Below are 12,329 nucleotides of genomic sequence, written 5' to 3' on the forward strand. Positions count from 1 at the left end.
ACAGTGTGAATCCATGCCATGCTTTGTGGCAGTGGGTGTGGTTGCAAAACATTGTGCACAACCATGTGCATTGCCACGAGTAAGCGCCCGCCACGTACCCACCAGGACTAATTGCAGCATTTTTTTTTGTTTGCACTTTAATTTAATATGGCGCAAACTCGTCCCGGAGGTATTGGAGCGCTTTAGATGAGCACCAGTTACGTTACACAAGGACACGTTCATTTTTGGTACGCACGCGGAGATTAAACGATTTGCCCAAAATCACAGAATGTCAAGAGCGACGCGGAGATTCGAACCTGGTTCCCCAACTGCAAGGTCGGCAGCTCTGACTATTGCGCCACATGCTTGGATTGTTTTTTGCTGCTCTTTACTATGTGCCACGAATGCTCGCAGGTTCTCTTACAAAATGGACTGCAGCTGTGCATACTTTATCTAGCTTAGACAGTAAAAGCCGCTATGGATTTTCTTTGTATAAACACCACGCATTGTGCCTTGAGATTCCTGTTGCCATGCTGCGTTCTGCGAAGAGAAGCTGCCCTTTTTGAATAAAGTAAACAAGTCTGTAAGCGAACTTCCGGAACACCCCGTGATAGAGATATTCAAATATCTTAAGAATATAAATAAAGATTTAAACATATGCATTGTTCAGATGAGTGATGTCAGCAGGAGGGATCATGGGAGCTTGCTGTGCAGAACTTTCCGTTCTGCTACGAGCTGCATTTGTGTAGCAAAAAATTCACTAATCCTTCACAGCGGAGTGGGACTGTGAGCAGGGACGTACCCCCCACCCCCCATGCTATGAATGGGGCAGTAATGGCGCACTAAAGTCAATGACGGGACAGTGACCTGCCTGAAACAGCAGACGTTCCTCTCAGCATCTGAATTTGCAGTTTGTCGGCACTGAGATCCCTGTTCCTTAAAGATACAGAGCAGATAATGCCCCTTATAGTAAGCAGCCACAACAAAGAATTACACATTATGAATGGGAGGTGGGAGACAGCATAAATCAGTCGGTAGGACCACTGTCAGCTGTGCGTACTTTTTCAACTAGCTTAGACAGTAAAAGCCGCTATGGATTGCTTTGTATAAACAGCACGCATTGTGCCTTGAGATTTCTGTTGCCATGCTGCGTTCTGCGAAGAGAAGCTGCCCTTTTCGAGTAAAGTAAACAAGTCTGTAAGCACTCGCCAGGCAGCCACGGTTGACGTCAACTTTTCGCTTTTTCTGCCGTCTCACTTGGACGGCCTGCTTTCCTTCTGATCTTTATGGGGCCATGTGTTTGGCCCCATAAAGATAAGAAACCTTTTACTTCAGAAGGAAAGCAGGCGAGGCCTTCCAAGAGGGACGGCAGAAAAAGCCGAGCGAAAACGTCACCAACAACTCTTTCCCAATGGCTGGCCGCCGTTTAGCATAAACGGTGATGCCGGCCAATGGGAAAGAGGGGCAGGGCTTATAGCCCTTTACTGAAAAATCCCCAAAACATTAAATCTCGCCAGCGAGACTGCGCATGTGCGCAGCCTACGCTAGCGAGACCTAAAAACATGTACCATGCCACGATCAGGCATGTTCCACTTCTAGAATAAATAGAAAAATAAATGTTTGATCTATTACAGTGTGTAATGGGGCTGCACACTTCGGGGAAGAAATATTTAGCTATCTTAAAGGAAATTCTGTGAAGTGGAAATAATGTATACTTTATCGGAAAATATTAGGAAATTAACAAAGCCTAGACTCAGTCAATAAAGTGCAAGATTAAAATATGCTGTTGTAGGGAATTCAGGAACTGTTTTTAAGCCACAACACAGAAACAGCAGTGTTTGAAATGCTACATAAGATGCATTACACCGCAAGTACATCATTTTTCATGTCAAATTGTTATTAAAAACCAGGCGTCTACAAGGGAGGAGTCAACAAAAGGTTTAGCACAAACAAGATGAAGTAAATGTGTATACCTTCATTGTGCTGAGCCCGACGTTTTTCATCTCTTGTTGTACGTGGACCATCAGATTTCCTGGATACAAGTAAAATTTATCATGAAAAAAAGGTAGTCAGATGAGTGAAATAAGTTGCAAAAACTGTAAAAATTATTACAGATAATCACAACAAAGTACAGCACAGTGCTGAGCTTTTCATCAAATCAAATGAATAAATGGGAAGCAATGAGCAGCTACTCTGTAATGGGAACGATAAACCAAAATTCAATTTCTTTTGATATTCTACTAAGAAAGTGGATTCCTTCTCCCATTTTTTTTTTTAATTTAACCAAACCTGATGGAAATCTAGCCCTTTCTGGGGAAGACCCAGGGTTCCTCAAATAGCACGCAATCATGGCTTTCTTCACGGATTCAGGTGTGTTTCAACATTTACCATTGAGAAAAGTATGGAAAGATTGGGTACAGGGCAGTGGTCAGGTGGATGCAAACTGAGCACTTCGCATGGGAATAACTATGACTTTAGGGTAACCAGTTTAATTCTATATGATGCTCAATTTAGTTCAACAATCTCAAGCAGAACGTCACACAATACAGTGCAATAGCTTCAGGGGCTGGTTTGATGGTCACATTTCCACTTTTATTTTTTTAACACCATATTTTATTGATTTTCTGCAGTACCAAGTGGGCAGAGCCCGTCAAGCACCATACATGTACATGGCAGATTGTCAAGACTGTAGGTACTGAAAGGTTCCCCCATAAGGTCTGCGGAACATCAGACCAAACACCCCCCCATAGCACCCCAACCACGCACCATACATCCCATGAAAAACAAGATATAGATACAACAAGGAGCTTCCATCCACATCTGTGATGAGCTATTGCATTAAACAAGCGAGTCATTTACTACCAGCCGTTCAAGAGGGTCCTGGTTTGCTGGCTGCGTAAGGAGAGATAAGTCAATACCCTGATATTTAGCCCACCTGACCCAGATCCTCCTGTGCTTCTGTGGACAGCCCCTCGCCTGAAGCACCGCTACTTCAGCCGACATACATTTATCTAAAGACTTTTTCCATGTCGCAATACCGGGGGGAGAGGTAGCCTTCCAGTATTGTCCTGCTTGGCTAGTGTGAGGCCCAAGAATAGGAGGTTTCTTTTGTATCTATTCCCCCCGCTGTCCTCTGTGCTGTGCAGAAGGGTCAGTCTAGGGTCTGCTGGGATGTCCCACGCCAGTACCCGCCCCATGCAAAACAGTACGCCCGACCAGAAGTGTTGCAGTGCCCCGCAGCTCCAAACCGTATGGAAGAACGACCCTTTGTTTGAGTTACAGCAGACTGAATGGCCCCCATCTTCCAGAGGCGGAGGCGAGTGTAATAAATTCTGTGGAGGTACTTAAATTGGATCAGCTGGTGACTAGTGGAAACAGCGGAGTACCTGGGGCTAGCCAGCGCCTCGGCCAAATCATCGTCTGTCAGGGCCGGTAAATCCGCCTCCCACGCCACCCGGGTCCGATGTATGGTAGTTTTTGAGTGTGTAGTGAGGGTTTGATAAATTTGACGAATTTTGTGGGCCCCCATATCTCCCATTAACAATCTACCCTCCAGTGGGTGAAATTCGGGTAACGACTTGAGGTGTCGTATCAGGGGAGACAGAGCATGGCGGAGCTGTAGATACCTATGGAACTGGGATTTGTGTAGGTCAAAATCCTCCTGCAACCTCTGGAAGGACTTAAGCGTGGGCCCCTGCATTATATCTCCAAGTGTAGATATCTCTATATCATCTCATCTGCGGAACCCAACCAGGGTCGAAACAGGCCGAAGGTGTGATCCCTGCCAGAGGGGGGTTGCGCTAGTCAACATGCCCCACCAACCCATAGACCTGGTCATTCGCCTCCATATCTGGATCACCGTCTGACAGGCCAGGGGGGAGCGCCTCCAAGGATGAACTACTGTATAGAAGATGAAGTAACTGGATATCTGCCATGAAGAGCCTTTCCACCGCATAGGCTGGGTGTGCCTGAGCACTATACCACCATTCATTGATCACCAAGAGCTGCGAACGTCGGATGCCGCAATCCCGCCTCAGTATGTGGACTGAATACACGCCGCAAGAGCCACCCAGACCGTCACATTTCAACTTTGAACGGCACAATTAATCTGAAATGAACTAGAACCAGTTTCTTGTTCTCCAGCCATAACCATTATATGATTTGCAGTATGGAAGAATAGAACTTTCCTGTATTTTGGAAGGAACAGCCTCTTCCCAAAAATGCATATTAAAAATCCACATAGCTCATGTCTACCCTTTTCATTTCAGACTTGGGAGGGACGTTATGTTCTGGATTGCTCCATAACACTTAAATCTTCAATATTAACTACTGATAGCAGAACTGAATTAGGAAAATCAAAAGAATCATTCATCTAGTCTCATATTTGTTCACTTTGAAGAGTACTTGAGAAGAGAAAGGAGGCTGTTTCAGTACATGATGTGCAAACAACTTGGAGGTTGAAAGCATTAGAGAAATGAAATCTCACTTCTCCAGGTTATAGGGAATGGAATGGAAGACATAACTGTTCGGACCAACATACAAAAGACGTTGTGAGGGCAAGGAGTCTAATCACCGGAAATCGCTCAAGGTTCTTTTTCTAAGCATGCTACTTCAGTTTGGATCAAGCCATATATGCAAATCAGGCTTATCCCTGCTCCAATAGGAAAAGTCCAGCCTGAACTGCAGGCCCGGTCCTCCCTGAACATGAACACAGGCACCCAAGATCGGTTTCACCAGGATTGCGGTTCATCATTCTGATAAAGCAGGGTTTCAGTGGCTCAGGTTGTAAGAGATCCACGCCTGGCCATACCTTTTTCAACATAGCGTGTTACCTCAAATGCACAAAAGATGATGGGAGCAATGCCTGCAATAAGTGCATTGCTTGGCCTACTTTACAGACACCAGCAACCAAAGGCTCCAGAGCCAGAAGAAAAGCAGCTGCACCTGAAAACAGTATAGTCATTAGACTCAAAATAAACATTAGGTAAAGTGATACATACAGGGAGGTGAAAGCAGAACATTGTATGCAGATTGCCAGACAGATATTGGCAGTGGAGAAGAAAAGGGTGGCAGCGGAGGAGAAAATAAAGTAAAAGGTTAGGAAACTCACGGCGAGTATGGGTGGGTTCTTGGTGCGATAGATCGTTGCGGTCCAGTCTGTAAAACCTCTTGTGGGGACATCATGACAAAAAATTGCCCTGTACATCAAAAAACATACACAAAAATAGAGGGGCATGTGATAAGGAGGATAACAACACAGTTTTAAAATGTGAACTTATGGAAGCTGAGAAGTTAGTAATAAGCTTTTGGTTTAATACATGTTTGATCAACTGCTGATGACCACATCATATAAAATTGTCCATATGAAGACCATGCTTTCTCAATCAAGCTCGGATTTAAGTGAATATCCAAGTTCACAAGAAAAATACATTTCAAACAGCATTCAATACTGACAATCACATACAACTCTTAAATAGAATCAGAAAAACATAGTACAACCGTTTTCCAAAACACAATATAAACCCTTTTGCTATATACTTAACATGCATATGGAAAATAAGTACAGAAAGCAGGGAGGGAGAACCAGTTAATGACATATGGATCGTATTGAATAATTATATCAATGTGTAAGCACATTTGGATTTTGAGGACCTTTTGTGATAAAGGCCCTGGAATATCAACAATATTATTCAGCCATTCATTCTTTTACATTTCTTTTTATCGTTAGTTGTGATCAGCATTCCTATTGATCTCACCACCCAGATTAGCCCCCAATATTAAAGACTAGCTTCCACATCTTACTGTCTTGTACTTTACCCATTTCACATCACTTGAGTCAGCCAAAATCCTCTAGATAATCTTGGATAATACCATCTCTATGTAAAATTACATCAGTTCCACCAGATGAGCTAACCATCAACTACATGCATTGAGGAAACTAAAGCCTTTCCTTCCCACGGCAGATCTCAAGACAGTAGTTCAAGCACTTGTGATATCCAGATTAGACTATGGGTGCCAATCTCATAGGTCTCCCAAAAAGCTAACTCGCATCCCTGAAGGCTACGCTGAACGTGACAGCAAGGCTCATTACTGGCTTAAAAAATATATACATCATATCTCTCCTAACCTCCATTCTCTGAAATGGTTACCGTTTGAGGCCAGGATCCATCTCAAAATGGTCTGTATGACCCATAAAAAGCTATATCTTGCTTGTACCAGAAACTGACACATTCAGGCGGAAACAGAACTTCCAGAAGCACAGGTTACCTAATACTCAAGCCACAAACATTTGACAAAAACCTACAATGGATCATTTTCTGGACTGGCACCTAAAATTTGGAACTATCTTCCTCTGAAGATCAGGTGCAACCCCTCCTCCTCCTCCTTCAGGAAATTAAAACTTCTACTAGCCAACAGATTTCTCTCACATTGATGCCATACCTCCCTCTCCTCAAGTGCGACACTTAACTGCCCGTGTGAGGCTCCACCTATCTGTCCGTTACTCAACCTTCCACACAAGGCCCGACACCAATCAGACTCTTCCTTTTTTCGTTTGACTATATGTGCCTATTTCTGTCCTTCTTGAAATTTTGACTATTCTTTTGTCTTCTCATTTCAGTACATACATACACGATTCAATAATTTTGCCATCTGTTTTCAGTGACTACAGCCCATTACTATGTAATGGTATGTTTTCTATGGGTAATTCCCACAGAAAAAACACGTTCCTTCTTCCAACTTAGAGTTTCCAAAGGTGTACTTTTAAAATGGGAAAAGATTGACCCCAGGAAATTTCTTGCTAATTTAATCTCCGCAAAATGTAATGTCACGATGTGTTTGGAAGAAGAGACCCAAGCCGGGGATATAGTGGCCACTTTTGAAGGTCCCTGTAATCAAGTCGCTGGCCTCTTGGTCTTTAAGCCGATTTATAAAGATCCCTGTCCATACAAATGGTTCAACTCTGCTTGCACACTCGCACTCAAACAGTTAAAGGAGTAATTTAAGACGCACCCCTGTAACAGTGAAGAAATAAGAAAATGTAGACCTTCAAATAAAATTATTTTGTAGATTTGAAAACAGGATAGAAGAACTCAGGCATTGGAAGATCTCCAGCCTGCTGCCGTTCTGACAGATTCTAGAGCATTTTGGGATGTTATAAATAGGTCATATTCTGCGGATCATAATAAACAAAATATTGAATGTCGCTTTTTATCAGGAAGGTCAGCAACAAGTTACTCCAGAGCTAATTTCCCAAACAGAGGCAGAAACCCTAGCATTTAGTAACTCAATAGAAGTCCATGCCGTAATAAGGGTAATTTTACAGTCATCTGCAGGGAAGGCGCCATGCCCTGATGGGATGCCCATCGATATGTATAGACAAAGCCCAGCATTTTGGGCACCTCTTTTACCTAATGTCTTTCGTGCTGCAGTTGAAGAAGCTAGCCCCCAATTCTGAGAGGAGTCAATGATTGTCCCCACATTTAAAAAGGGAAACAGAAGCCTCCTTTTTATGTTATCGGCCCAACTACAACTTGAACTTGTCATCAAAAATACTAGGCAGAGTCCTTTTAGAGACCTTGGAGAGCTGAGCACTTGAAAGTACCTTTTTTTACTGACATACAATACGGCTTCAGGCCGGGACAGTTGAGCAGAGTCTAAATCACCTCTTAATTTCAGGGAAATATGTTCAGGCCAGGGGAGGGGCCCTCACTTGGCCTTTATGGGCCTCTCTAGTGCCTTCAATATTGTTGAGAAGGGCAAGTTAAGGTCCTTGATGTGTAATGCTGGTATTGCCCTGCCCTGGTAAATTTTCTAGCATGTTTGCACAGTGGAACTAAGGTACAAGTCCATAATAACTTAAATGGAGACTATACTACACCTTTTGACTCATCCAAGGGTTGTGAGACAAGGTTCCATTTAGGCACCTTTTTTAGTCCTCTTCTATAGAAACCATCTTGAGACCATTTCGATTGCAAAAGGAAAAGATCTTCCCAGAGCTGGCGACCGTATGGTACCAGTTTTATTATACACCGACGATGCAGTGTTGATCGCCTGTACTGCTAATGGTCTGCAACTGATCCTCAAAATGTTTAATACCTTCATAGGTGATCTTTAAATCATCAAAAATCACATATGACCTGCGGCCCAAAAAATACCTCACTCCCACTCTTTTCATATCAATGGTATCTCCATCACAAAAATCTAGAGTTGTAATTATCTAGGCATAACTTTTTGGGATAAAATGGGCTGGTTGCTCTGTCAAAACAGAGGGCCAGCAGAAATTTGCAGAGGCTATTGACGCTATTTTTAGATTTTCAAAAAAACTGAAGACAAAAGCGAATAAAGGAGTTATTAACTCTATAAAAGCAAATGCTTTTCCCTAGGGTGCTATGGAGCAGGTGTGTTGGGGTATATTTCTCCGGCAAGCCTCCAGAAAATTAAGAATAAATTCTTACATAGGCTGTTCGTTACTCCTAAAAGTATGTCCGCCTCATTGTCCACCTGGAGGCTGGATAACCTTTTTTAGAGGGCCTAGTCCAGTTAGCACCCCTTCACGTTTGGCTTATGATCTGGAATTCAAGCTATACGAGCTTCTCCTGTTCTGTTTTAGAAGACTGAGGGAAGATGGAGCCTTTTTAATTCCTTGGCTATGTTAAAAGGGGTCTCACAGATATAGGCCTATTTAATCATTTTTATTCACCTAATAAAATGGATAATGCATTTAAGTCCATGGTAAAAATCCTTTTTGGTCAACATAAAAATCAAGACCAATCTGACAAAAATCAACGACTGAGGACAGTGCAGTGCTAAGTTGACTTAAAGCAGGAGGCAGGGATGGATTGTTATTTTACATGGGTCACAAATAACAAACAAACTTTATCCAACTAGTTTTAGACTCAGCACCCAGCACTTTTTTGTAGTTTACCCCTATCAGGGCACATGGTTTCAATCCTTGGCCCCTTGTGTCTTTAACACGCTCTCTAAAAAATCAATGGCACGTTTTATGTTTTTTTGGGAAATTATCCTAGGCAATAATATTTATTACCATTTTAACGTACCCTTGGTTTTAGATCTCACAAAGACTGTTTGCATTACGAGCATTACTACCTTGTTGTAATAAGCTTCGTACCTCAAAATCTTAGACTTGGGAAAAGATCAAAGGACAGAAGTCTATTTTAACTAACTATATTATTTTATTGGTGCATTATATTTTTTATTTATATAGTCAATATTTTTCTACGGTTTTTAAACTGCATGGTTTTCATCTTTGTTCATTATTATTGATACATTTTATCTGTGATGTAACTTCTTTTATGGCTTTTTAGCCTAACAAAGAATTTTGACTGACTTTATTATTTGCTTATGTAACCTTTGCCGCATGCCCTTCTCCACTTTTCATGTAGATAGCATATCGTTTGTTGTATAACATAATTTTGATTATTATTGTAATGCGCTCTGTCACCCAAAAGGGTCTTGTTTGCGCTATATAAAACTCTTAACAAACATGTTACATATTTTTGTATAGAGTTAACTTACCAATTACATGTGTCTCATAACGCTTTGGTGCAGATTGTTAAGTGCTACTCAGGGTTTGCCCAGAGAGATGTGCTCACTGAGGAATGCCCGCGGACATGCCCCGGCACTAAAAAATGAAATATGGAAGGAGTGAAGAGTTTCACTTCATATGGAATATTTAGAGAGGGTGGGTCTTGCGATCTGCCATCCAAGTCTGCCGGAAGTTGGTATGTGTTTGTGATGTGTATTGATATGGGAGATGTGAGTCTCCTGTGCGAAGTTTGTATGTTTAGGTCGCCTCTCTGGGGAATTTGTATGATATTAACTGTTTGGCATGGGTATGTGAGGCAAAAGCAACATTTGTACACCTAAACTTGAAAGACTTGGTGAGGCTCCACCAATTTAGGAGTTGACATGATTAATATTATATCCATGGTTGCTCTTCAGCAAAAAAAATGTAAAACGACAACTGGAGGCTGTGAGAAGTTTCTCTTCAGGACCATGCACAATTGATGGTACTCTTTGAAATGAGAGAAGGCATCAGTGCTCCGATGAAGGTACTCTGTGGAAATGGCTAGAGAGTTGTAGCGTTGTTGGAAAAAAGCTTGTTACACTAATAAAAGTAAATAAAGTAGTTGAGTGCCCTGCTCAAATATGCATTGGTGTCTTATTAGGTGCCACAATATAGGCTGTACCCTACTGTTGCTACCCACAAATGTTTAAGCAACTGATATTACTTTACACGGCAATGCAATGCAAACTATTCCATAGATCCCACTCAGCATGTGGTTAATGAGCAACTACCAGCATTTTAATTTAAAAAAATAAAAAATTAATCAGATGTGGAAATTTCAGTGAACCATTTTCCGAATAGTAGATCTTTGATGCAGTTGAATGGCTTACCTGGGCCTGCAGCGGTGCCTTGCGCCAGCAAGGCATCAGAGTTCTGTGTTGTAACTATCGTGGTGGAGGCTGCCCCAGGTCCTAGAGAGGTGCTAGTGTCTGCCACTGCAGTAGTGGGGAAATATGTGTAGTGGGTCTCTTGGCCGGGGTTTTCAGATTCAACTCCATCATCAGCAGAAAAGGCTCCCTGGGCAACAGCCTGGAGTAATAAAAAAGTGACATGTTCAGGTGCAATGTTACTGATTCTGAAATGCTCAAATGACCACCAACAAAGATCCATTTATTCCCTGAGACCATTGTTACCCTATCAAATTGCCATCTAGAAACTTCATCTCACCGTAGCGACTAAGGCTTTGAAAATTACACAACCAATCAAACACTCAATCTATAGCTGTAGAACGCCTGTCTTTCTTTAATATAACTACGTTCAGGTCTTTTTGAAGCTCACAAAATCCTCTTCACTCTTTTATAATAACAGGACTAGCTAGACATCTTGGATGCAAAGTCTTTCATTGTGCAAACTACACCTTTTTTTTATTTTATTTTTTTTAAACATCATCCTCCAACCTTCTTGAAATATCAGTCAACTGCTAAACAAATCTCTTGACAAAACATCAGCAACCCTCTTGAACTCAGCACTCTTGATAACATTTTTAGCAATTACAGGCACTACATCATTCAAAAGGGATATTGTGGTCCTCTTCCGCTACCGGCCCTTGTGATTTATTATTTTACAATCCTGAAACTAATGTTAGACAAACTATGCTGTCTTTCCACTCATATTCCTTCTTGTAAACTTAAAAACTCATACTCCAATAACTTTTCTTTCAAAACTTATCCGATTACACTCTTGCGAACACATGTAGCGATTTTGGGTCATTCACATGGGAACACTCTTGATCTTATTCTCGGTTGCTCCCAACCAACAGTCTTCTCGCGTCCTCTGAGATCTTTTCACCAATCACATATTCTTGGACTTATGTGGCTCACCCCTCAATTCAACACTTTTCTACCCTTTTCTTTAAAGTCCCCACTTTTTAATTTCAGCACAATCTGCTTCCAATGACCACTACAGCATCCGCATCTTTACTACATCGTCCTTATTACCAACCATGGACACCTCTTGTTGCCTGCTTCTTGAAGGCCAAAATGTGCCCCATCATTTAACAATTTGGGAACCACACATCCGGGAAATCTTGACAGTAATAAACAAGACCTTCACAGCGGTCAATCACAAGCTTTTTCTACTTGAAACCACCTCTTTCTGGGTAATTTATGGAAGCAGAGGCACTGAACAATTTTGTGTATTCAAGGCAATCCTTTTGCCCCTATGAAAAAACAGTAGCGGTATCCGTGAACCACTACATAAGTACATGGTATTTGTAACTGATTCGGATTAAGTTTTAGAATGGACTGCACTTTGCAGAGCTAGGAAAAAAAGCATCTCTTTTCACAAACTATAATAGTTACTGGGCTTTAAATCAAATTTGCTGGGAGTTTTGCTACTAACTGCGACAGCACAGGAAAAATCAACAAATAGCATTGAAATCTGAATAACTTAAAGTTATTAAATCCATGAGTGTTACATGATAATTATTCTTCGGTAGGTACAATACTTTTTTTATTAATCACCTAAAACATTATACTCCTTTCTATTTCAGGCCTTGAGAACTCTCTGGCAGTCTTGACAGTCTCAACTTATGACAAAATATCATAAATTCAAAAAGACATACATACCGGAGGGTCTCGGATCAACCCTCTTTATCCTATTGTATGTTCAATTGTCAATCAGATGCTGCTTCTGCCTACCGTAATCTACAACTTGTGACAATGGGTTCACCAACTTCAGCCACTTGCCTTTTTACACTGTATGTAACAACATTCTGCCTGATCACAGGTGTATATAAAAAGAAGTGCTCTTCAGTGCTAGG

At 41.6% G+C, this 12,329-nt stretch overlaps 1 protein-coding gene across 3 annotated transcripts in view; it reads right to left on the reverse strand.

Annotated features, from left to right (window-relative positions):
• Positions 1 to 12,329, reverse strand: part of USF1 (upstream transcription factor 1) — a 140,417-nt gene that overhangs the window by 52,802 nt on the left and 75,286 nt on the right. For all 3 annotated transcript variants that reach the window (XM_085639049.1, XM_085639051.1, XM_085639050.1), the window contains 3 exons: positions 10,399 to 10,597; positions 5,090 to 5,177; positions 1,953 to 2,011 (listed from right to left, as the gene is read on the reverse strand). In XM_085639049.1, the coding sequence (XP_085495175.1) occupies positions 1,953 to 2,011; positions 5,090 to 5,177; positions 10,399 to 10,597 (346 nt within the window). The remainder of the gene's footprint in view (positions 1 to 1,952; positions 2,012 to 5,089; positions 5,178 to 10,398; positions 10,598 to 12,329) is intronic.

This window comes from Triturus cristatus, chromosome 12 (assembly GCF_964204655.1).
Source record: "Triturus cristatus chromosome 12, aTriCri1.1, whole genome shotgun sequence".
NCBI lineage: Eukaryota > Metazoa > Chordata > Amphibia > Caudata > Salamandridae > Triturus > Triturus cristatus.